Genomic DNA, 25,804 nt, shown 5'->3' with positions numbered 1-25,804 from the left:
ACCCAGAGAATGAAGAAAAAATTCCACTGTGAGATGATTTTGAGTGGGAAGGGGCAGTTTGGAGATGGGCAGGCTTGTCCTACCTGAGTGCAAGAGCTGTGGGACTGAACAAAGCAAGAGATAACACTAAGGTCAGTTGGACTCCTCTTTCTAAAGCAAAAATCTGATTCTTCTTGCTTTTCAATCCTCCTACCCAGAGAATGAAGAAAAATTCCACTGTGAGATGATTTTGAGTGGGAAGGGGCAGTTTGGAGATGGGCAGGCTTGTCCTACCTGGGTGCAAGAGCTGTGGGACTGAGCAAAGCAAGAGAGGATAGCACTAAGGTCAGTTGGACTGCTCTCTCTAAAGGCAGCAAGCATCTTGGATTTGTCTCCTGGATAACTGCAAGTGGAAATTAGCACTACAAGCTGGAAACATCTGGAGATAGGGTGTTAAACAAGATAGTGTTGGTGGGCCACATCTGGCTCCCACATTTTCCTTTCAGCCTAGCCAGAGGCAGGAGTCAGGCATGCAGGACATGCAGCAGAGCTGGGAATTCTGTGCTGGATGGTCACAGAGGCCACTGCCACCAGGTGAGAGCTCCCTTCTCCTCCAAGCACTCCCAGAAGCAGCTGTGCCAGGCTCTGTGTCAGCCCCAGTGGGACACAGCTCTGCCAGGCCAGGCTGCTGTGCCAGAGCATGCCAGGGTAAGCAAGCTGAGCTGCCTTACTCACCACCAGACATGGTCCAACACGTGCAGGAAGGAGAGAACAGAAAAATCAACTCTCCAAAACAACACCAGCTCCATCTTACATCAGCTCACCCCTGCCATGAAACAACTCAGCAGCTCTTTGCACCTTCATTTCCTTTTGGCACCAGGGCAGCAGCACTCCCTGCTCCCTGGAGGGGCCAGTGCTGCTGCACCAGGGCCACAGAGAACACCCAAATTTGGACAAGACAGGGCTTGATCCCCCAACTATTAAGCAGGAAGTAAGAATGTTAGGTGTAGATGTTAATGGTGAAAGAGGCACAGCTGACACTAAGGTGAAAGGAAGGTTGGAAGACAGGACTGAAAGAGTTTGGATTGGATATTAGGCAGAAATTATTCCCTGGGAGGGTGGTGAGGCACTGGCATGGGTTGTCCAGGCTGTCCCATCCCTGGAAGTGTCCAAGGCCAGGCTGAATGAGGCTTGGAGCAATCTGGTCTATGGAAGGTGTCCCTGCTTGTGGCAGGGGTTGGAATGGGATGGTCTTAAAAGATCCCAACCCAAACCATTCAGTGATTCTGTGACAAAACCATTGAGCTCAGCTCACAGCACTTGAAATCAAAGATCACAAGGTTTCACAGCTTATTATCAAACATGGAAGTCCCTGCAGGATTCTAGGAAAAAAATTAAGTGCTGCTTCCTCAGCTGTACCTCAAGTGGGCTGAATGAGCCCCATTTCTGAGGGAATAAATCCCATTTGGACCAAGCCAAAGGGAACTGGAGTGGGAAGTGGTCAGCATCCTTAGGCACATCAGACCTGTTCTCCAAGCAAGAGACTCCAGGCTTAGGGCATTCCAAAAGCCAGCATTTCTCATCAAGTGTGGAAGCACTGACTCCTCCTTTCATTTCACATCCATCCCCTTTTCCCTGGGGACAGCAGGCAGCCTGGTGTGCCACAATGGGAATAACCCCAGTCCCTCATCAGGCACCAAATCTGTGAGCAAGGCAGGCTTTGATAAATGGGAAGAGGGTGGGGAGTGAAGGAAGGTTCATGGAAGAGAGCTTGCAGAAGACAGGAACCTTAAAGAGTTTCAACTCTGCAGCCAGGAAACACTTAACAAATAGACATCTTTGCACTCAAAGCTGCTAAAAAACAACCCTACCCAGAGGAAAGAAAAATAACAGATGTGAGAATTAAGTGGCCAAGCGTTTGGTGTGTGATTTTGTCCACAAAGACCATTTAGGGGACAGGTTTTGGATGTTTGTGGCTTTTAGGCCAGGTTGGAGGGGCTTGGAGCAACCTGGTCTAGTGGAAGGTGTCCCTGATGGTTGGAATAGTTGGTCTTTAAGGTTTTTCCAACCAAAACCATTCCATGAACAGCAGCAACACTTGGGAGCTCTCTGGCACAAAGCTGCTGAGGTGCCTGTTCAACATGGCTGGGCTCTGACAAAATTCAGTACAAACAAGAAGGTTTTTCTCAAGTCATCATTTTTGTGTTGCTTCCAAAACTGAGACCTGCACGAGCTCAGTGTCTCCATCTGGCACATCTGCAGTGCTGGAGCTCAGGATGCTGCAATTCTGGGTGCCAGGGCATGGGGGGAGAAGGGAGAGTTTGGCAAGGCCAAACTCAAGAGTTTGAAGGCCAAGAAGGACGGAGGAGATAATCCAAAAAGTAATGAATTTAGCTCCAGAATAAGATGGACCAAAATTGCTCCCAAAAATAAATTCAAGTGGCTCTTAGTAGCAAGAACAGATCTAACCACCACATTCATTTTCAGTTCCTCTCCCCCAAACCATCATTCCCAATGATCCTCAGGCCTCTTGTTTCTCTCTGGAGGTAGATCCAAGGAGCTCTGCAACCTGGGGGTCAGATCCAGGATGGAAATGGCTGAGAATGTCTGAAGGGAGAACGTAGTCCAAATGTTTTGAAAGCTTTGGAGTGTTTTATTCAATGTTTTGACTGTTTCAAAGTAAAATCAGGGCCCAGCTTCTAAAATATATATGAAGTAAAACCATCAGCAATGAGAAAAAATTATTCTAATGTAACATCCAACAGCACAGTTTGACAGGGTCATTTGGAGCTGTACATCAAGTGACCACAGGCACACTGGGATAGCCAGAGATGCTTCAGAACTGGCTGAAGAGCCACAGGAGGGTCACTGCAAGAGCCTCCTACAGGAAGGACACAAAATTCCATCCTGTCTTTGGCAAAATCCACTGTTACCCACCTGAGAGCTGGCCCAGGGATGGAACTTGGTAGCCCAAGTCCAAAGGTGGGTTTGTGCCACAGCACCTGCCAAGGCTTGACACAGGATTGGTTCTCCAAAACACCCATTAAAAACCCAAAATTCATTAATCCAGTGGCTGAACTCTGAATCTCCCCAGGGCAGAGCCTGTGGGACCTTAAGTAAGGATTTCAGTCAGGACAGGGAGAGACACAGAGGCCTGAGCTCTGCATTCCAGGTGCTCCCTTGGGAAGTGTCACAGCATCCCAAAGGAGCTGAGCTGCCATTTGTCACCTCCAGAGCAAAACAATCCCCCTGGGAGTGCCCTGTGCCAACAGCTCAGTCCTGCCAGAGAAGACAAAGCTCAAGGAATGCTTGAAGAGGTGTCACATTCACATTTTCTGGAAAAATCCCTTTGCCCAGGATTTTTCTCCTGGGAAGCTGAGAAGCCTCAGAGAAAAGGAAAACAATTCTGATCTCATTTGCTTCTCCTGTGTTGTGCTCATGTGGAATGTGTTTGGAGATTGTTCACCCACAGGTGATTGTTCCATTGGATTCTGCTGGGAGTTGTTTTCACTCTTTGGCCAATCAGGGCCAAGCTGTGTCAGGACTCTGGAGAGAGTCAGGAGTTTTCATTATTATCTTTTTAGCCTTCTGTAAGTATCCTTGCTGTATTCTTTAGTATAGTTTAGTTTAGCATTCTTTAATATAATAGAGTATCATAAAATAATAAATTAGCCTTCTGAGAACATGGAGTCAGATTTATCATTCCTTCCTTCATCTGGGGGGAACACAAATACAATAAAAAGGTCAGCAACAATTCCTGTAACAGGCAAAATGGAAAAAAAAAAAAAAACAGTGGAGGTGGCAATCCTGTTCCTACCCATGGGCTTGGGATCTGATGGCAGGGCTGGGAGCCTGCCTGAAACCCCATTTTGGAGGGGGGACATGGAATGCACTGCCACCACCACCCAAGGGGCTGGAAGCAGCTGAAGTGGCACAGAAAGTGCTGGATGTGGGATGGGACCAGCCACAGACATGCTGAGCCTGGCAGAGGTGACCTTTCCATGCTGGATTGAAAAGCCTGGAGTAACAACTGCACCTATGGAAGCTGGTACTGCACTACCCCCCCTGTCCTTCATTAGTTAATTACTGACATTTCTGCAACTCCACTGCCTTAATGAAGCAGCAGGGGAGGGAGAATTCAATATTAAATATAAAGAAGTTATCTCAGCTGGGCAGGGATACCTTCTCTGGCACAGGGCTTCAGGAACTCCAAGTTCCTTAAATCCATGGCACTTTTCTTGGCCTGTGGGGCACTGAAAAGCCCAAAATGAATCCCCCTGCACACACACAGCATCGTGAGTTCTCTAAAAGGATGAATCCTTAAAAGCTTCAAAACACAATTTTAAAGATTCTCTCCCAAACTGAGCCAAATTGTAGCCTGTGAGATTTGCACCCTTCAAACACAAGAGAAGCTGTGGCTGCCCCTGGATCCCTGGAAGTGCCCAAGGCCAGGTTGGACAGGGCTTGGAGCACCCTGGGATGGTGGAAGGTGTCCCTGCCCATGGCAGGGGTTGGAACCAGATGGTTTTTAGGGTCCCTTCCAACCCAAACCATTCCATGATTCAATGATTTTATGAAAATCTGGCATTCTGGGCAGCAAAAGGCAGGAACTTGTTTTGTGCAGCAGAGACACTTTAAACTGATTAAACTCCAAGACTGGTGTTCTGGTCTGCTGTCATGTCACCTCCAGTGAAGCCACAGCCACCAAGCCAGACCCCACCTCTCAAGGCCCTCTTTCCACAGCAGCTAAACACACTCATCTCCAAAGATCCCACGCTGGGAACTCTGAATCCATCCTACAAAAATCAAACCATTCCAAATAACCCATGCCAAAGCAGCTGAGTGAGTATTGAGCAACTGCAAAGTTCCTGGCTTCCTGAAGACACTCATGATCTTGCAGTAACTTCAGAAAACCCCAGTGAATGGGTCAGTTCCTGGGTTGGGATGTGGGGGAGCTCAGTTTTCCCAGCACTGCTGAGGCTGTCCAGGAGCCCTGGCTGAAGTTTCCAGGCAGTTATCAACAAGTTCCTGCCTTTTGCTGCTGCCTAAGAATGCCAGAGTTTCACAGAATCACTGAATCATGGAATGGTTTGGGTTGGAAGGGACCCTAAAGAAGGGACCCATCTGGTTCCAGCCAGACCTGGTGTGGCTCATCCCTGAAGCACTTTTTCCCCTCAGGACTTTCCACCTCTCCCATCCACTTGTGCACAGAGTTAGTTCCTCATTCTCTCTCCACAAACAAGAGCAATTGGCAGAGCACAAATTCAGTTTCTCAGCCCTGAAGTTCAAAAGAGGGGTTTGTTCAGTGCCTGGGTTTCCTGGCTTTGCTCCAAGGGGGTTGGAGAGGGAATGGAAATGATGTTTTGGGAGATCCTAACTGCACATGGGGTAATTCCCCAGGGCAAGGCAGGCTCCAAGATCTTCCAGCATCCAGCCTACAATTCCTCTTGCACTTGGGACTGAACTTTTATCAAAAATGATAAGCAGAAATGACCTGGGTGATGAGTGAAGGGCTTTGTTCACGTTTGCAGAGAACAAGAGCCATGAATCTCCTACCAGCTGCTGAGCTTGTGTCTCAACAAACGTGGATCTGCAGGACACTGAGCACCCTCAGACCCCCCTGATGTGGGCAATGGAGCTGGGGAAGGGTCTGGAGCTCCAGGAGCAGCTGAGAGAGCTGGGCAGGGGCTCAGCCTGGAGCAAAGGAGGCTCAGGGGGCCCTTGTGGCTCTGCACAGCTCCTGACAGGAGGGGACAGCCGGGGGGGTCGGGCTGTGCTCCAGGGAACAGGGACAGGAGCAGAGGGAACGGCCTCAGGATGGGCCAGGGGAGCTTTAGATTGGATATTGGGAACATTTCATCATGGAAAGGGTGATCAGGCATTGGCACAGCTGTCCAGGGCAGTGGTGGAGTCCCCATCCCTGGAGGGGTTTAGAAGCCATGTGGATGTGGCACTTGGGGACATGGTCAGTGGTGGCCTTGGCAGTGCTGGGGGAATGGCTGGACTGGATGATCTCAGAGGGCTTTTCCAACCCAAACAATTCCATGATTCTCTGATACACAGAGAATGGAGACCAAGCAGCACCTGGCAAGATCAAGTCCAGCAAAGTGGTTTAATAAACACTGACTTAAAGCTCCACCTAAACCACCCTGTGTGCTGGGCAGAGGGGCCCTGCAGGGAATGCAGCAGCTCTGGAAAGAGAAAAGAGCTTGCAGGGGATGCTGCTGGGGCTGCAGCCCCTCCATGCAGAAGGCACCACCCTCCCAGCCCGTGCCAGCTCCCCTCAGCCTCTCCTGCAGCAGCATCAGATGCTCCATCCCCTGCTGCTCACTCAGCTGTGCCACAGAGGAAACGGGGACTGAGGGCTCCCAGGTTCCCCTTTTCTGGCTGCAAACAGGATAAGCTCCAGCTGAGGATGTATCCTTTTAAAGCAGCTCCCTGCATTTCACAATTTATCTTCGAGTTCCTACAAGAAGAGGGCAACATATGGGAAGTTACATAAACTCAAACAACCCCTCCAGAATATCATGGGAAAAAAAGGCAAATACCTCTGCACAGGCACAGAAGTTGCTCTAAAACATTTTAAGGGAAGTGAGGAGTAAATCCATCATTATAGCAGGGATAAAACCTGGACACAAGAAGCAGTATCAGATACTCAGGTGCCTCCACAGCCTCTCCTGGGTGGATCAGATGTGTCACCTTTGTGGAAGATGCACCTGCAGCCCTGGCTGAGGGACATGAGGTCTCACAAGGACCCTCACAACAGCCACCAAGAGGGATTAAGACACTTGGAGACCCTCCAAAGCATCCTAAATGCTGATGGATCCAAGCTCAGAGGGATTAAGACACTTGGAGACCCTCCAAAGCATCCTAAATGCTGATGGATCCAAGCTCAGACAGCCACCAGGTTTGTCATCCTTTGAGGAGCCTCAGCTGAGGAAGGGATGAGAGAGATGAAAAACATGATTGCACCTTTTATTTACCTCTCAGGAGAGCAGACATTCACCTTAGCCCTTCCACAGCTGCTTTTCTCTCTCAGCTAGCCTTTTCCTGTTCTATTATCCCTGGTTTTATTCATTTGGATGTTGGATTCTGGGAGGTCAGACCTGCACAGCCACAGCTGAAGCACAGCCCTGGTTCAAGCACAAATGGCTGGGTCACAGATTTCACCTCCAAGTACCTGCTGGAGTCAAAAAATAACCTTCACACCACCACTGAAGGCCAAGACAGGTATAAAAAGATGATAAATGAGCTGGCTGGATACAACTCCCTGGCAGAAGGTTGGAGCCAGGTGGGGATCAGACTCTGCTCCCAGGGAACAGGGACAGGACAGAGGGAAACAGCCTTAAGTTGCACCAGGGGAAGTTTAGATTGGATATAAGGGAGAATTTCTTCATGGAAAGGGTTATCAAGCACACTCCTAGATAAGATTAGAAAATAATTGAACCTCTCTAATCCCAGGCTCAGTATCTAAAGACAAGCTGCTGCCACCAAGTCACCCAAAGATGCCACCTGGCATTTTCACCCTGCCACCAGAAGGAGGATGCAAATTCTACACAGCAACTGGGATTAAAAACATCTATTTGCCTGTAGCCAAATAGGTTTAAAGTCTCCTCAAGAGAAAATCTCCAGGATTATCCATGCTTTCCAATTTATTATTAATTTCTAACTCATCTCCATTCATCTCTAATTCATCATTTAGGGGATGCTATGGAAGGGGTATGAAACTGCATGATTTGGACTAAAGTTGTACTTCTGAGCCTTTAAGAGTGGCCAGTTTGCAAGAGAGTGAAATCCAGAGGCTCTGAGACACACCATGTGTTCAACAACACTGGCAAACACATGTGAATATATTTATTTTCAAACACATCCACATGAGCTTGGCTTCTGGAACACGAGTGAGATGATTATCTGCTGGTGTGATAAAAACATGATTCAAATTGTAAAGCAGCAGGAAAAGTTTTGCATGCTGGCCTGCCACACAATATCACCAGAAAAATTTATGGTACCTCTGGACCTGCAGGTCGAGAGCCAGGATATTCCTGTGCTGATCATGGTGCCTGGAATGGGAGGCTGTGCTTTCCCAGAGAGCTGCTGAAATCTTTAGAAACCACTAAAATTTTTTTTTTAAAAAAAAAAAAAAAATCACACACACACACAAAAGCAAATCCTGTTCTTCATATTTCTCCTTTTACTCAGTGAGATTTATTTATTTGAGGGTTCCAGCCTTCTAGAAAGCTCTAACAGAATCAGGACTGGCAGATCTGTTCCTTTTTGCTCCTGGTTTGGCTGAGCAGCCAGACCTGAGTTCCTTCCTGGCTTTTTTTGCCACCTCTTTCCCTGCCTTGGTTGGTCATTTGTTCCTCCAGCCCTGTTGCTCCTGTCCCTGGTCCAGGGCTGGGTCTGCACTGGGTTTTTTGGGGATGGAGTGAGAGATGCCTGGCTGGAAGCAAGCAGGGTGCAATCCCACTGGGGCCAGGAGCAGATTTCCTGGCTGCAGAACCCTCTGTGACATGGAGCACAAGAGCACTGACTGACACAAATGAATCCTACCAGCCCTGAGGTTGTGATTGAAGTGTTTGAAATCCTCAGAGGAGGAACTGACACATTACCTCCAAAAATACAGGTGGAAAGCAAGGGATGGAGCTTAGACAATGCCAGGGATTTGTGGATCTGCTGCTTAATTGGCAAATTCACCACTGTGGCCTCTTGGAATGAGTCCAGAGGAGGCCACCAAGATGATCAGATCTGCCCTGAGGAAAGAGAGAGAACTGGGATTGCTCAGCCTGGAGAAGAAAAGGCTTTGGGATGACCTAACTGGGGCCTTCCAGGACCTGAAGGGAGCCTACAGGAAATATAAAAAAGAGACTGGAGCAAAGGAGAAGGGGGATGGCTTCCCACTGAAAGAGAGGAGGTTTACATTAGATATTAGGAAGAAATTCTTCCCTGTGAGGGTGCTGAGCCCTGGCACAGGGTGCCCAGAGAAGCTGTGGCTGCCCCTGGATCCCTGGAAGTGCCCAAGGATGGGGCTTGGAGCACCCTGGGATTGTGGAAAGTGTCCCTGCCCATGGGGGGGGGATGAGATGATCTTCAAGGCTCCTTCCAACCAAACCATGCTGTGATTCTGTGATTCCATTAGCAGCACTCCCAGAGGACGAGTGAGGATGGTTGGGTGTCACTTCTGGGGAGAACCTTCCCAAATTCTCTTTTGGGCAGATGCTCTTCAACTCCCTGGGGAGGAGCACGTGAGCACAGACCCAGGGACACATCCAGCCCTCAGCAGCCACAGCAGGAACTGCTGCTCTCCTCAGCCCTGCAGCAGGGGCACCACTGCTGGGGTGGAGCCCAAAGGCAGCCAACCCCCCTGGGGTTTAGATCATCACAACAACCAGAGATTATTTCAAAACCTCATGATATGGGAGGACAGTCATGCCAGGGGGGCTGGCTCAACCCCAGTGCTGATTGATTCACTGCTCATCCCTGGATCCAGCCTTCCTCTCACCTATTACTTCATACACAAAACCTACAAGCTCCAACAGGCCAAACCCTGTTTTTTTTTCAGACAGGTATGCTGCTGCAGCACCTCCACAATTGTCACAGACTTCTTTTATGAAAAAGCCTTTCTTTAGGATTTTTCCTCCTGAGAAGCTGAGAGGCCTCAGGAACAAAATGTAAATAATGGTTATCATCTGTTGCTGTAAAATACAACAGGTGGATATTTGATTAGCCCATGTTGGTTGTTTCTAGTTAATGGCCAATCACAGTGAGCTGGCTCGGGCAGAAAGAGCCACAAACCTTTGTTACCATTCTTTGTTTTTCTATTCTCAACTAGCTTTCTGATGAAATCCTTTCTTCTATTCTTTTAGTATAGTTTTAATATAATATATATCATAAAATAATAAACCAAGCCTTCTGAAACATGGAGTCAGATCCTCGTCTCTTCCCTCATTCTCAGACCCCTGTGAACACGGTCACACACAATGAGCCTCTAACACACCTTTATTGATGGAATTTGGAGTGTCTTGGACCCCCAAATGATGAATCCAGGTCTTAAAACTCTCTGTCTAAGCAGCATCAATCAGCCAAGGTGTCTGGTGGTCAGGTATCAAGCCAATGAAAGCCCATTTTCTGCCAGCTGGCATTTCCAGGCTGGACATCTCCCATTTCCACTGCCTCCAGGACTCATCCTGAAGAGATGTCCATGGCCTCAGTGCTCACAACCCCATCAGCAAACACTGAACCTGCTGAGAGACAGCCAGGGGAGAAGCAGCTTTGCCCTGGAATTCAACTCATGCTCCCTGGGGTAAAGCAGGAAGGATGCCCTGCACCTCCCCTTCTTCAGACATGCAGGGATTTGGGGCAGGGAAGGGATTTGGCTGGTTTCCCTTCCCTGCACAGAGGAAGGCAGAGCAGGGATGTCTTCCTGGAAGGACCAGAAAATAGCAGTGGCTCGAGTCAGACTGCGGAGCAGGATGAGGAAATCCTCGTTATGGCAATAAAAAGGTCTCAAGTACTTGGCTGGGGTGCCAGGAATCCACCACCAGGCCAGGCTGGCTCAGAAGCAGCTTTTCACATCAGTGCACTGAGAACATTTCTGTTTATTTGTTCCTCAGCCTCAGCCAAGAAGGAAGGAGGTGCTGCTCTGTTCTCCCCCTCACCACACTTGTCCTCAGCTCCCTGCAACAGCAGAAAGTTGAAAATCGGTGACACCTCCACCTCCTGCTCCCTCCTGCCACCCTGGAGTGTTTGGGCTCACAGACAGGTTTTAATTGTGCTTCAGATGGCATGGCATGACCTGACTCACGTGGGAAAGGCAGAGGTTACACTCTGTCTGCTCCTCTGAAGTCAGAGAACTCTTGTTTTCCATCCCAGGCCCAAATGAGTGCTAATTATTCCATGCAAAATGGAGTTGCTTCAACAGGAAGGAATTAGGACAACAAATTATTCTGGAATAAAGAGTCACTGCTGCCTAAGCAAGTGATCTGTTTGTTTGCACAGAGAATAAAAGGAGCTTTCTCAAGGCCAGGTTGGACAGGGCTTGGAGCAACCTGGGCTGGTGAGAGGTGTCCCTGCCCATGGCAGGGGGTTGGAAGGAGATGAGCTTTAAGGTCCTTTCCAACCCAATCCACTCCCTGATTCTCTAATTCTTCCATTTGGGGAAAAAAAAGTAGTCCCAATTTTAAAAAGATTTCCAAGCTCCACACCTGTTACTCATTCTCCCACAGGTCTAATTCTTCCACAGGTCTTTTTGGGAAAAAAAGTAGCCCCAATTTTAAAAAGATTTCCAAGCTCCATGCCTGTTACAGCAGACACCAGGATGTTCTGCATGACCAATATGCCAAAACCCAAGCCACACTCAGGTGTTTTGACTGCCACCATCAAAACTGCAGCTGCCACAAACACAGAGGTACCACATCAGCAAGCACAGGGTGCTGGGTTTGAAAGCTGTGGCTGATGCTTCCAGCCAGGAGAGCTCAGCTTTGGGGCAGAGACAGAGGGAGGTGCAGGCACACACCCTCCTGCAGCCCAGAGGAGGATTTCCCTCCATGGAGACACAACCTCAAAGCTGCAGGACCTGTGGCTGTGGAGATGCATGATTGGAATGCTCTAGGATAGAACTGTGGGATCACAGCACGGTTTGGGTTGGGAGGGACCTTAAAATTCATCTCATTCCAACCCCCAGCCATGGGCAGGGACACCTTCCACCAGCCCAGGCTGCTCCAAGCCCTGTCCAGCCTGGCCTTGAACATTTCCAGGCATGGAGCAGCCACAGCTTCTCTGGGCACCCTGTGCCAGGGCCTCAGCACCCTCACAGGGAGGAATTTCTGTCTAATATCCCATCTAACCCACTCTCTGGCAGTGGGAGCCATTCCCTGTGTCCTGTCCCTCCATCCCTTGTCCCAAGTCCCTCTCCAGCTCTCCTGGAGCCTCTCTTCAGCCCATGGAGGAGGCTTTGAGGTCTCCCTGGAGCCTTTTCTTCTCCAGGTGAGAGAAGCTCTCTCAGCCTGGCTCCAGAGCAGAGGGGCTCCAGCCCTTGGAGCATTTTTATTGCTTCTTCTGGAGTCACTTGAAGTTCTTCTTGGACCCAGCAGTCCCCACCATCACCTCCTCCCTGCACAAACACAGCAACCCCTTCCCAGAGGGGTTGCTGTACTACAAAACACCTCATGCTGCAGAAAAAACCCACCTAAGGCCACGTGGAGCAGCTGTGGAAAGCAGCACCCCTCCCATGGGGAGCTCTAGGACCATGGTGGGAGCCTGGAGATGACATGAAAAACCTCCTAAAGGGGTCAGACAGACAAAAGAATGAATGAGCTGCCTCTTCACTGGTGCCTGGGCAGATGTTTGTGACAGGGACAATGTCCATGGATCCCACACTGTGTTTCCCACACAGAGAAGTTTCAAGTGCTGACAGGTCCCACTGCTGACAGTCCAGCCACGTGAGCTGCATCAGAGAAAAAGAGTTTCCAGAGTATTTGGGAGTTTAATGAGCAGCAAACACTCGTGATGAAAGCCACTCAACCCACTTAACAAAAACTGGAGACATCAGGAAGAACAGGATTGCACCAGCCTCCAGCGATATCCAGGACCAGCTGCTCCAGAGGAAGATGCAAGAAATCATTCTGGACAGCTCAGGAATCACTTGCTTATCACTAAATCTCTTCCTAAGCCCTTCAGATAGTGATGAAGCACAATGGTTCATACCCTCTATATTAAATATTAATCCTCTCTAATGTGACTGCTGATGTTCTGGTTCTCCAGTTCGGATAACCACACACCCCATCCTTTTCCACCCCAAACCACAGGAACACACCACACAAAACCCAGCAGTGTTCTGTGATCCAGCCACAGCCTCCTTGGGCTCTGAGCCTTGAAGGAAACCAGCTGGATGCCACTGAAATCAGGGGGGAAAGAGTTAAAGAGCAGGAGATGAATCAGCCACTGCTCTCAAGGCGGACATTTCCCACCTCTCTGCTCAAGTGGCTCTTCCTGGCTGCAGCCTTTGGGGATGCTCATGGACCTGCTTGCCTCCAAATGACTCCACAGTGAGAGGAAAGCCCAGGGATTTGCTTTATTTCCAGAGGAAAATGAGATTTGTCAATGAGCCCAGAGAGCAGCTGCCAGGGATGACCCTGTCACACCAGGAGGGGAGGACCAGGCAGCAGCTGGGGCCACCCCTGACCCTATGGAAACCCTACAGGTGTCACCCCTGACCCTATGAAAACCCTACAGGTGCCACTCCTGACGCTATGGAAGCACCACAGGTGCCACTCCTGACCCTACAGGTGTCACTCCTGACCCTATAGAAATCCTACAGGTGTCACCCCTGACCCTATGGAAACCCTACAGGTGCCACTCCTGACCCTATGGAAGCACCACAGGTGCCACTCCTGACCCTATAGAAACCCTACAGGTGTCACTCCTGACCCTATAGAAACCCTACAGGTGTCACTCCTGACCCTATGGAAGCACCACAGGTGCCACCCCTGACCCTATGGAAGCACTACAGGTGCCACCCCTGACCCCATGGAAACCCTACAGGTGCCACCTCTGACCCTATGGAAGCACCACAGGTGTCACCTCTGACCCCATGGAAGCACTCCAGGTGCTCTGTCCCACAGAAAAGATCCCCCCCTACGCTCCCCAGGGTTCTGAGGCATCACACAGAGCACAAGAGTGGTCAGCCAAGCACAGCAGAGGTCACACAGCCTCTGGATTGGGATCTGTGGATTGGGATGCACCACCCTGCTGGACACACAGAGGGTTGGAGCAGAACAGATGCAGGCTGGCAGCAGGAGGAGACAGGGAGAGGGGGAATTCAGGCCACTGATCCAGGAGGAGGTGGATGTTGGACATGGACCAGTAGCACAGAGGTGCAGTTATTTGTGAGGGATGTTTCAGGAAGGCAGGGCTGGCTCTCCTTAGTCCACAGCAGCACCAGCACCCTGGAAATGGGAAATATCTGTTCCAGCACCTCCCAGGATCCCCCCCCCACTGCTTTCACAGAATCCCAGAGCCATTCAGGCTGGAACAGCCCTCCAAGATCATCACAAGTCCAGCCTGTGACCAATCCCCACCTTGTCACCAGAGCAGAGCACTGAGTGCCACATTCAGTTGTCCCTTGGACACCTCCAGGGACGATGTCTCCAGCACCTTCAGCCAGCTGTAACCAACCAGTTGCTTTAACCAACTGCTTTAATAAAGACCAGGCAGAAGCTCTGGAGCTTCCCCCAGGAAGCTCTCCAACAGGGATGGGAAGAAACCTGTGGAATGGGAAGGTGGCAGTGCCCACTTTCTGCCCAGCACAAACACTGAGTCTCTGTCTCCCCAGCACCCCCAGGTCCCAGGGGATTTGGGGCTCCCTGTTCCCCAAAAAGCCTCTTCACCTGGCCACAGCAGAAGCCATCAGGGAGGTGACAGTGCCATCACCATCCCTGTGATCCCATTCCTCCTCCCAGAGCTCTACATCAAGCCTGGGAGTGGTGCTTTCCCAATCTCAGAGTTTGCATCTGATGCTCGACAGAGACAAATCCTCCCTGCAAACCTGGCTGCAGCCCCCCCAGCACATCCTTCCCCTCCCTGCCACCGGCTGCTGCAGCAAAAGGAATTTAAATAAAAATGAGAAACTCCTGTTGGGGCCACAGTTTTATTTCCTGTCGTTTCTAGAACTCCTTGTACAGGAGGGAAAAAAAAAAATTAAAAAAAAAAAATCCTTAAATATTTCCAAGCATCCTGCATGCTTGCAGCAAGCTCCCCCCCCAGCCACGGGCAGGCAGAGGAGGGATGAGTAATTTTTTTTTAGCATAAGACGCTGGGAGAGAGCGTCCTGTGAACGAGCTCAGTAAATTCCTGAGGCTCCCGGCAAGGACTCCACCACTCCTTGCGAAACTTCCCAGCTGGAATTGAAAAAGGCACAAAACATCGTTTGCTCTCCCTCGACAAACAGAGCTTGGGATTCCTTTCACGACAGTATTTGGATTTATTTTTTTTTTTAACGTCAGTCCATATTTAGCAGGAGGGAAAAAAAGCCTCCCTTCCTTCCTGTCACATTTTCCACCCTCGATGACATCCAAGATCAGAAACAAGCAAACGCTGGCCGAGGAGGGAGGAGGATGCAGCTCCCTGAGCGTGGGAGAGCCTGGAGAGGGGCAGCAGGGACATTCCCATTTGGGATTCCCGTCGGAGGGGACACACCCTTGGAGGAGTGGAAAGAGCCAGTGAGAAGGGGACAGAGCCCTGGAGGAAGGGACAGAGCCCTGGGGGAAGGGACAGAGCCCTCAGACCCCACAGCAAGGAGGGTGTCCCTTCCAATTCTCCACCCTAGAGCATCTCCTGGAGGGATGGCTCAGGGAGCAGCCAGGCCACAGGTCCCCAAGCTGGAATACTGGTCCCAAAAGAAGTTTTGGCCACCTGGATCTGCCCAGGGGGATGTCAGGAGGGTTCCTCACGGAGCCTGAGGGAGGTGTGCAGGGAGCCTGGCCATCCTGCAGCAGGGTGGGGATGGGTGGTGGCAGGAGCTCGTGGTCTTGGTGGCCCTGCCCTGCTGATGTTTTTTGGGTCTTGGAGGGGTGTCCCCAGCTTGGAGCCCCGTGTCCAACCCTGTGGGATGCTGCAGACCCACAGGTGGAAGTTCACAGAATCATGGAATGGTTTGGGTGGGAAGGGACCTTAAAGCTCATCTTGTTTCATCCCCTGCCATGGCAGGGACACTTTCCACTATCCCAGGATGCTCAGAGCCCCATCCAAGCTGGCATTAAACACTCCCAGGGATCCAGGGGCAGCCACAGCTTCTCTGAGCAACCTGTGCCAGGGCCTCCCCACTCGCCCAAGGAAGAATTCCTTCCTAACATGTAATCTAACCAATACTCTCTTTCAGTGTGAGGCTGTTCCCCCTTATCTTGTCACCCCAGGTCCTTGTAAAAAGTCTCTCTCTATTTTTCCTGCGTGCTCCCTTCAAGCACTGACAGACCCCCATTAGATCTCCCCGGATCCCTCTCTGCTCCAGGCTGGACAATCCCAATTTTCCCAGCATTTCCTCGCAGGAGAGGAGCTGCTGCATCCCTCCCATCAACTCAGTGGCCTCCTCTGGACCCGCTCCAAGGGAGCAAATCCAAGATCCCCAGCCCGCGCTCACTTTCCGAAATCCCCATTCTCACCAACAAACAACACCTACAAATACACAAACACCAAACCCCAACTTCAGCGCCGGCAGGGTGGGGGTGCCCCAACTCCAAGGACACGCCTGGATCGGGCCCCCCACCCTTTCCATCACCCCCAGGCCACCACAGCCACCCCGTGCCCACCCCCGGGGGTCACCTGCGGCCCCTCCCCACTCACCTGCGGCCGCTGCTCCCTCACCGGCTCCCGCCCAAACGGCTCCGCTGCGAGGCCGCCTCGGCCGCCCGTAACCATGGACGGCGCAGCGGGGGAGGACGCGGGGGAAGGGGGATCGGGGGAAAAGGGGAGGGGGAGATGAGGGAAGGGGAAGGGGTGCGGGAAGCCCCCGCCGCCCCTCGGGGCTCTCCCGGCGCTCAACGGCGCCGCCGCCGCCGCCCGCCCGCTGCCGCCGCCATCGTGCGGCTCCGGCCCGGGGGCGTGGCCGGGGCGTGGCCATGGGCGTGGCCAGGCGGGCCCCCGGCGCGGGGCGGTGCTGCCCCCTGGTGGCGCGGAGGCGGCACTGCGCTCTCCCCGGTCCCGCTTCCCAAAATTCCGAAGTAGGAAAAATGAATTAATAAAAAAATTAACTGACTAACTGAGTATTAACTAGGAAATTAATTACAAACAAAATGTCCTGGTGGGATACTACAGGAATTCCGGAGAGGGGCTCTTAGGAAGGAGCTGCGGAGACAGGACAAGGAGTAATGTGTATAAGTTGAAAGAGGAGGAATTTATATTGGATATTCGGAGAAAATTTTTTGCTGTGACCATGGTGAGAACAGAACAGGTTGCCCAGAGAAGTTGTGAATGGCCCAACGCTGGAAGTTTTCAAAGCCAGGTGGGATAAGGCCTTGAGCAACCTGGTTTAATGGGGGCTCACCCTGCCCCTGGCAGGGTGGCTTGGGATGATCTTTAAGAGTCCCTTCCAAACCTTTAACATTCTGTAATTCTATGATTCTATGATCATGATTGTACGATTCTGTGATTCTGTGAACATAAATTACTGGGTGCAAGTGAGTGTGGGTTTTTTTTTTTCATGAAGTAAGTTTTGATCACCAAAAAAGATCTCTTCTTAATTAGAAACAACCCAGAAATATGATCCTTTTTACAATTTAGAATGAGAAAAGCTGGCTTCAATTAATTATAATTACAGAATGGTTTGGGTGTCAAGGAACCTTAAAGACCATCTCATTCCAGCCCCTTTCCACTATCCCAGGTTGCTCCAAGCCCCATCACATGTGGCCTGGGACACTTCCAGGGATGAGGCTTTTCTGGACAAACTGTGCCAGTGCTCACATGAAAGGCCATGTTTGTCATATCCAGGTGGAACTTCCATCAGTTTCTGCCCTTTGCCCTGTGTCCCATTGCTGGGCACCATGGAACAGAGCCTGGAGCAGGTGCCACAGGAATGTGTCCAGGTGGGCTTGGAATGTCTCCAGAGAGGGAGACTCCAGGGCCTTCCTGGGCAGCTCTTCCAGTGCTCTGCCACCCTCAACATAAAGAAATTCTTCTTCGTGTTGAGGTGGAACTTCTTCTGTTTTACTTTGTGGCCATTAGTCCTTGTCCTGTCGCTGGGCACTGCTGGAAAGAGTCTGGCACCATCCTGTGACACCCTGCTTGGAGATATTTGTATGGATTGATGAGATGGCCTCTCAAGTCTCTTCTCCAGAGTGAACAGGTGAGTCTCCTCACAGGAGGGACACTCCTGTCCCTTCACACCCGCTGTCCCCACTCCAGGATCTCCCTGTCCCCTCTCCAGGATCTCCCGGTCCCCGCTCCAGGATCTGTCCCCGCTCCAGGATTTCCCTGTCCCCACTCCAGGACCTGTCCCTTCTCCAGGATCTCCCTGTCCCTGCTCCAGGACCGCCCTGTCCCCGCTCCAGGATCTCCCTGTCCCCGCTGTCCCCAGGGACCCGGAAGGGACACACCCTCTGTCAATCACTACCTGTCAATCACCGCAACGGGCGTCCTCCACAGCCAATCAGCGGCGGACGCGACGCAAAGGGGGCGGGGTCATAGCGGTGCCGGGCGCGCGGCAGCGGCGGGCGCAGGTGAGGGGCCCTCAGGGGCCGTGAGGGCGGCGGGGAGGGGACACCGGGGCCGCAGCGACCCCCGCGGCCGCCACGGCCCCGGCCGCCACCGCCGGCCGCTCTGCCAGGGGGATCTGCGAGCGGAGAACCTCCCGGAGCTCCCCCGGGGGCTGAAGGTCGCGCTGAGGGCGGGGGGGCCCCCGCCGTGAGGGCGCCCAGAGCCACGTCGCGGCCTGCGGGCCGCTGTTCCCTGTGGGAAGGAGCCCTGTGCTTTCCCCTTTGGTTTTCCCATTGCTTATGCGGGATTTCCGCCGTGGCCTCTGGCGCTTGTCTTGGCCGTGCCGCTTGTTTTTCCCTGTCGGCTGTCGTGACCCTGCCGCCAGGCCGGCCCCCAACCCGCCGGCGGAATCCAAACATCCAAATAAGCAGAGTGGGAATAAACACGGCTTGGGCAGTGGTAGAAAGACGCGAGGTTTGTGGAAATGAAGCTGAGCGTTGAGCTTAAACCCAAACGAATTTTCTGTGCGTGATTTCCGACAGGATTTCCCCTGTCTCATCGCGGTGTCTGTGCCAGGGCACGGGTGCCTGCCTGAGTTTCTGGAGACAGCCTGAGGCTCACCCGCAGTCTCTGTCCCTCTGCAGGTGCTGAGCCACGATGGGTTTGGCTGAGGACAAAGTGTACACCCATATTACGAGAAACCTCAAGAAGTTCGGGGCTATCCGAGTGGCGTCGCTGGCCGATTCCCTGACCTGCCTGGTCGATTCTGACAGAGTAATTTCCTATTTTCCTGAGCTCTGCCAGGCTCCCTCCCTAATGGCAACATAGAGCTGACTTATCTCTAAGCCACACCCTCCCTTAGATACCCTGTGTGTTTTTCCTAGGATGAACTCCTCGCCCGGGAGGAGACAAGGGGCAACCAGGCAGCTGTCTTTAGGTTCTATCAGCACCTGAGGTGCCGGAAGGGCTGGGTGCAGGATCTCATCCAGGCACTGCACCACAACAACGCAGGGCACTTGGCTGATGAGCTGCAGGAAGTCTATGATACCTGGCAACCTCGACCTCGTATGTAGCCTCATCTGTCCTGGGTGTGTCCTGTGGGGTGCTGGAGATGGGGGCATGAAGTTGTCTCTGTGCCTGCCTCAGTTTCCAGGGTGCTGGAGGTGTCTGTGATTGCCCCCAGGATGTCGTTCACTGTGGTGACATGTCCGAGGATGATGGGTCCCTGTTTGAAGGTGCTTGGGTTGGTGGTGGGCTGAGGGAAGATGGAAAGATGATCAAAGGGGTGCTGTGGGCTTGGCTGATGTGGGGACAGAGCGAGGACACACACGGGGACACACACAGCCCCACACTTATCCTCTGCTTCCTCAGCTTTTCCTGCAGTGATCTGCTTGTCTCTTCCAGGTTCCTCAGCCCGTGTTGCTGACTCCTCCCTTCCCAGTGATGCCCATCCCAGTCCCTCCTCCATCAGTGCCCAGACACCACCCCGGGGGCCAAATCCTGCCCCGCTGGCTGGGCAGCCACGCCGAGACCGGGCCACTGGTGACCATCCCCCTGTCCTGCCCAGTGCTGGCACCACCACGAGCACGGAGCTGGAGGCCAGACTGCCTGTGCAGGAATCGGTGAGCAGGGCATGTGTTGGATGGGGACACAAAGATCCCTTTTGGGCTTTTTGATTGGGTATGGGGAGCCTGTGGTGGGGCCAGGCCCAGCCAAAGCAGCCCCTCACTGCTGATCTCTGCTGGTAGCTTACAGCTCATATATGGCCCTGTGTCTGCTCCCTCTCCTGTCTCCCTCCATGGGGGAGTGCAGGGTCTGCTTTGCCTGTCCAGGCTTCTCTCTACAGCCCCCAACCCTTGGGTGGGTCCCAAAGAGAGACCCAGACCCCCTTCATAACCAGCCTTATGGGGGTCACTGGCACCACAGGGGTGTCCCAAACCCTCTCATCCCAGTGATTTAACACACCTCATTTCCTTCCAGCTCCCCAAAAAACTCCCGGAGCAAGAGAGTCCCCGGCCAGTTCCACCTGGGAGCAAAGTCCATGGCGGAGGGAGCAGCGGGCACAGCGGAGAGGGGAACCTCTCACACCCTGCCGGGGCTGTGCCAGTGACAGCAGCGACACCGGGGGTGGCCGTGTCCCCGGCCGTGTCCCCAGAGCAGGGCCGGGACTGGCTGAGCCGCCGGCCGGTGTGCGTGGACAATGGGTTTTTTGGGAACGCCAACCACCTGCACCACGGCACAGCCGGCCTGGCCCTGGGCAGGGCTGCTCCATCCAGGGATGCAGGCGCCACTCACAGCCCTGGGCAGCCCAGGAACGAGCCCGAAGAGAGCTCGGATATCTCCACAGAGTCACCGCCAAGGCTGGAGGGGGCCACTCGTGGTGTGGAGCAGCAGCCCCCAAAGTCAGTGCCAAAAAAGCAGCCTGTGCCCAGCTCTGGGCAGGGTGAGGCCACGGGCAGCTTCGTGGATGTGCGCAGCCCCCTCCTCATCCAGGAGCAGTTTGATGTGGAGAAGAAGCGGGTTGGGATGCTGCCAGAGCACCCAGGGAGTGGAGGTGGGTTTCCCTCCTGGCAGAACCAGGCAGCCACTAGGGAGCAGGAGGTGCTGCTGAGAGCCCCTCACTGCAAGAAAGAAACTGGGATGCTGGAGTGTGTCCAGAGATGGGAATGGAGCTGGGAGGGCTCTAGAGCATAAGTGTGATGAGGAGCAGCTCAGGAAGCTGGTAGAGGTCATTCTGGAAAAAAGGAGGTTTGGGAGAGGCCTTCTTGCTCTCTACAACTCCCTGACAGGAGGGTGGAGCAAGGTGGAGTTGGGCTCTGCTCCCAGGGAACAAGCAACAGGATGAGAGGAAAATTGTTTCATGGGAGGTTTAGATTGCATAGTAGGGAAAATTTCTTTTTGGAACAGGTTGTCAAGCACTGGAAAAAGCCATCCAGGCCACTGGTAGTCACCATCCCTGGAGGGATTTAGGTGTTTGAATGTGGTATTTGGGGACATGGGTTAATGGTGGCCTTGGCAGTGCTGGGGGAATAGTTGGAATGGAATGGAATAGAATGGAATAGAATATTTTGTTTGGAAGGAGTCCACAATGGTCATCTCATCCATCTGCATTTTAATTTTGGCAGTTTTGGAGCAGCTTTGGGGTGTGAAAGTTCTCCCCCTGGTTTGCAGAGATCTTTGTATGCATGACAGGGAGTTTCAGGAGCCATAAAAGCCTCTGTTTGCCTTGGTGCTCCCCAGCCCTGCAGCCCACCCTGCATGAGTTACCTGCAGCTGCAGGGACAGCTTGGGTGCCACAGCAGAGCCAGAGCACTGGGTCCTGCTCCCTGTGCCACCCCCTCAGCTTGGGGACTGTCCTGTCACAGCTTCCTTGAGGAAGAGCAAATCAGCAAATTTGCTGAAAACCCACCTTTAGGCCCCCTGGTTAACACAACATGTTTTATTTTCTCCCTGACAGCTGCTTCGATGGAAACAGCTACCCTGGGTGCTACCCCTGTGCCCAGAGCCACTTTCCCATCCCGTGACAGCTCTGTGAAGTCTCTTATGCAAGAGAAGAAGCTGCCCATTGGGAATGCAGCCAGCAGCACCCCCTCTGTGCCAACCAAGGAGAAAGTAGGTGACCTTTCCTCTTGCCACTTGCATTTCACTCATGTCCTTGTGCAGTCCCAGGAGATTTTCTGTTGCAGTGTCACACTGAGCTGGTGATGAGTTTATTCAGGAATTTTTTTTCCCCCACTGTGGTGTTCACATTATCCACATGCTGTATGGTGGAGCATGGGAAAAGGGAGCTAAACTGTTGCGTTTTGTCTCCTTCTTCCAGGAAAACAGCTTCCAGGTGCTGTTTTCCACTGCTCTCCTCACTGCCTGCCTCCCTCCTTCACCTCCCTGTTCCCTGTGACCCAGCCTTGTTGATGCAGCTGTGGGGACTGTGTTGAAGTGGCTTTGTGTGGGACCTGTGTGCCCAAGCCCAGGCCATTGGGTGCTTCCCTTGACCCCCAGCCCCTCTCCTTGTCTCCTAAAGGTGCTCCCAGCCTCGGCAAACCCCGTCCTGGGCACAGCTGTGGTAGGTGGCTCTGAAGGCGTGGCTGGGAGATCAGCTTCCCGGGTGAGCTCTGCCACGAGCATCTGGGCACCTCAGAGTGATGAGGAGAGGGAGGAGGAGCTCAGCAAGCCAGGTGTCCTCGTGTCCACTCCTCAGGGCAGCCCAGAGGTGGCCAGCAGATACCCGAGCCCTCAGGAGCCCAGCAACCGCCATTCCACCCCCTCCAGCAGCCTTGGCCTCAGCAGCGACCCAATCCTGGTGAGCAGCGATAGCCTGAGCTCAGGAGCAGCACTGCCCAGAGTCTCCTCAGTTCCTGCAGGCCCCAGGGAAAAGGAGGCACCTGGAGCAAGCAGAGACTCCTGTCCTGCTCCAGGCTGGGACAGCAGCTCCCTGGGCACCCACGAGCTCCGCGTGGATCAGCACCCCAGCGTCCAGCTTGGAGCCAGCACTGATGGAGTCACAACCCATGGAAGCTCCGTGAATTCCAGCTCTGGCAGTGCCACCAGCTCACCTCGGGCCAGAGCCCCAAAGGGGGACAGCAATGGCCTGTCCCTGCTGTACATCCTTCCAGCTGTTGGTGTCATTTCTGCCGTGGCGTTTGCCATGTACGCCCGGCTGCGGAAATAGCGGATGGGGACACCACGACCGTGCCACAGCCAGGGGGTTCCTCTGGCAACAGGATTTTGGCCAATGCATTTGAAGCCTGAAGAGTAGCAAAGGGCAGTAGGGGCGTTGTTAAATCTTTTTTCTGGAAGGTTCTGCTGGAAGAGGCCTTGGTACGTGATGCTGTTGGGTTTGGGTCCGTTCCCTCCCATTTCCCAGCCATCTTCTTGGCTGTAGCCTTCTCTTTTTACACCTCTCAGGGAGAAGATCTCGCTCCAAAATGTTCCATTGAGTCAAAAAGAAAAGCACTTATGGTGATTCTCCATGTCTTGTTTGGTCCCAGGAAGCCTCAGGGAAACACATACTGGTGATCCAAAGGTGACCTCCAGGTTCCTTTGTGCAATGCAGCCAGGAGAGGTGGTGCAGATATCCTGTAACAGCAGAGCTGATTTTCTTGGCTCTGCTCATCTTGGCTTGAAAATGTGCCCAAGGGTGGGTGCAGCAGCCTCCACTGGACGTCTCATGTTCAGTTTGCCTTACTTGGTGTGTCTGGCTCTGCTGCTCCTTCTGGGATTGGTTCATGTAGTACTGACCCTGGGGATAAACATGAGGGTCCGGAAAGAGCTGCATCTAATCAGCATTCTCAAGGATCAGCCTCATTTCACCCCCTCCAGGCAGGGAAAGGGGTTTCTGGTTTAAGAGGAATTTTTCTGCTAATGCCAACTTCAAGCAGACTTGGTCCCACAAAAGGTTGTTGGGTGTCTTTGATTTTTAGGCTGGATTTTTGGAGCTTAGTTGGAAGGTTAGATGGAGTTCCTGCCCTTCCTGATACCTGTTGCTCTGGGGCAGGGGTATAGGAACCTTCTGCCCAGGCTGGGACACAAACAGGATCAACTGTGCACTGCAGGGAGGCCATACCAGAGTCTGAGATGCTGTGGGGAGACCTTGGAGCACCTTCCAGTGTCCAAAGGGCTTGGAACAGCCTGGTCTTGGGGAAGGTGTCCCTGCCCATGGCAGAGGGCTGGGATGAGATGCTCATTAATGGCCCTTCCAACCCCAACCATTCTGTAGATTCTAAAATACAGCAAAGCAGGGAAGAAGCAACAGCCTGGAGTAATTGCATTGCTCCAGGTTGCTCCAAGCCCCATTCAGCTTGGCCTTGAACTCTTCCAGGGATGGAGCAGCCACAGCTGCTCTGGACTACCTGTGTCAGGGCCTCACCACCCTCACAGGGGAGGAATTTCTTCCCAGTATCCCATCTGTCCATGCCCTCTGACAGTGGGAAGCCATTCCCCTTTGTGCTGTCACTCCAGGTCCTTGTCCAAAGTCCCTCTCCAGCTCTCTTGTAGCCCATTCAGGTACTGGAAGCTGCTGGAAGGTCTCTTCTGAGTGTTCTCTAGGCTGAACACTCCCAACTTGGCTCCAGAGCAGGGGCTCAGTCCTGTGGCCTCACTCCAGCAGCTCCACACCCTTCTTATGCTGGGACACAGCACTGCAGGTGGGGTCTCACCTGAGCAGAGCAGAGGAGCAGAATCACTCCCCTTATCCCAGTAACTTATTCATCCTGAATGAGTTCCCAAAATCTGCTCTTCCTGGGAGCTCAGCCCATCACACCCAGAGCCTGGCCTGTGGTGGGAAAGGTCACTCAGCCCTCAATGGCTGCTCCTCCCACCCAATGGTTTCCTTCTGCCCAAAAACCCAAGAAGTGCCTCCATGAAACTAAGGACAGCCAATAGATGCAAGAGGGAGGTGTTGATGTGCTGTGTCAGGGCTGCTTTCCACAAGTGCTTGAGGTGTTCGTTCCTTCCTCAGTGCCTGGTGCTGAAGGGGGAAGGGACAATCCTTTAAACACACTCAGCCCCCTCTGCCAGGAGAGGGAATGTGGGGCTGCTCTTCCCATTACAGATAAAATGGTTATCACTCCCTGATGGCAGGGACAGGAGGGGACTTGCCTTCTCCACACTTCCTGTAATTCAGGGCAGACCCATGAGATCCCAAACCAGCCTCATCCATACCAAGGCCCTCTTCTCTGATGCTTTACTTGCCTGTGAAATTCTTCCCATGTTTTTCCATACATTTAAGCAACAGCTTGTACGCTTTGCCTTTTCATGTTGGATTTCTCTTGTGAAACAGCTGGTTTGTCACCACCTCAGACTGGGGAAAGCACACGTTCAGATTGCTGCTGTGAACTGCCAGGATTTTCACAGTTGTTACGAAGCACTTTAAAGCCTCATTGGCAGGAGATGGTGCAGGAGGGAGCTGTGTCCCAGCACATCTTGTACTAACAGGCTAAAAAGCCTTTTACTAACTATAATAAATTGGTTTGATGCTTCACACTTGCCTTGTTGTGATTTGTGGGATGAAGAGCAGGAGGTTGATGATGCTGTGGCTGGAGGCAATGCTCTGAAGGGCTCTGCTGGCAGTGACACTGGGAGGCTGAGGTGACAGGGTTCAGGGTTCCAGACCTCATTTTGGAGCTAGCACAGGAGCTGGTCCAGAGGATGCCCACCATGGCAGGTCTTCCTGTTGGTGGTAGGATGATACTCAGGATGAAAACAGGGAAGGTGGTTCCTGGGGCAGCGAAGAGCTGAGCTGCACAAGTCAGGATGTTGTCACCAAGGAGGAACTAGACTGTCACAGTTGAGATGGCCATGATACACAAGTCAGGATGTTGTCACCATGCAATTTCAGAAGGCTTTAAGCATACAGAGTAACACCATGGCATTGCAGAAGGCTGCAAGCATCTACCCTCCTTGTTCTTTAGCCCAACCTTTTACACCCCTCATGTTGATGCATTGCACCTGTGTGCTCTCTATTCCCTGTATGATTGGTCAGTACAACTCAGCACTCCTTATTTTCAGTGCTGTTCACCTGCTTTTCACAGCTGTAGCCCATTGGGGATGAGGCTGGCCACAGCCCCACTCCTAATTACCACACACTGTGTGCCTACACCAGACAAATTCTGGGAAGAGAAATGCACCAAGCATCTGCAAA

At 52.5% G+C, this 25,804-nt stretch overlaps 2 protein-coding genes across 5 annotated transcripts in view; one reads left to right on the top strand and one right to left on the bottom strand.

Annotated features, from left to right (window-relative positions):
• PTPRA (protein tyrosine phosphatase receptor type A) overlaps positions 1-16,586 on the bottom strand; it is a 127,449-nt gene extending 110,863 nt beyond the window's left edge. For all 3 annotated transcript variants that reach the window (XM_077177868.1, XM_054633095.2, XM_077177867.1), the window contains exon 1: positions 16,318-16,586. The gene's annotated coding sequence lies outside the window, so the exon portion shown is untranslated. The remainder of the gene's footprint in view (positions 1-16,317) is intronic.
• Positions 16,587-18,124: 1,538 nt separating this feature from the next.
• Positions 18,125-25,144, top strand: MAVS (mitochondrial antiviral signaling protein). Of its 2 annotated transcripts, none has more exons than XM_054633533.2 (7): positions 18,125-18,188; positions 18,810-18,939; positions 19,050-19,230; positions 19,570-19,787; positions 20,146-20,719; positions 21,623-21,777; positions 22,187-25,144. In XM_054633533.2, the coding sequence occupies exons 2-7, from the start codon at positions 18,823-18,825 to the stop codon at positions 22,832-22,834; spliced, it is 1,893 nt and encodes a 630-aa protein (XP_054489508.2). In that variant the 5' UTR covers positions 18,125-18,188; positions 18,810-18,822; the 3' UTR covers positions 22,835-25,144. The 2 variants fall into 2 exon arrangements, with proteins under 2 accessions (XP_054489508.2, XP_054489507.2); XM_054633532.2 differs by lacking the exon at positions 18,125-18,188 and adding an exon at positions 18,212-18,639.
• Positions 25,145-25,804: the final 660 nt, after the last annotated feature.

This window comes from Agelaius phoeniceus, chromosome 4 (assembly GCF_051311805.1).
Source record: "Agelaius phoeniceus isolate bAgePho1 chromosome 4, bAgePho1.hap1, whole genome shotgun sequence".
Lineage (NCBI taxonomy): Eukaryota > Metazoa > Chordata > Aves > Passeriformes > Icteridae > Agelaius > Agelaius phoeniceus.
The sequence above is the reverse complement of the archived record's forward strand: the minus strand, read 5'-3'. Positions and strand labels throughout refer to the sequence as shown.

Bases quoted from the DNA above. Each gene is read 5' to 3' on its own strand.
- MAVS (XM_054633533.2), top strand. From the start codon at position 18,823: ATGGGTTTGGCTGAGGACAAAGTGTACACCCATATTACGAGAAACCTC. The intron at 19,788-20,145 runs GTGAGCAGGGCA...ATTTCCTTCCAG, and splicing joins GACTGCCTGTGCAGGAATCG to CTCCCCAAAAAACTCCCGGA. The intron at 20,720-21,622 runs GTGGGTTTCCCT...TCTCCCTGACAG, and splicing joins AGAGCACCCAGGGAGTGGAG to CTGCTTCGATGGAAACAGCT.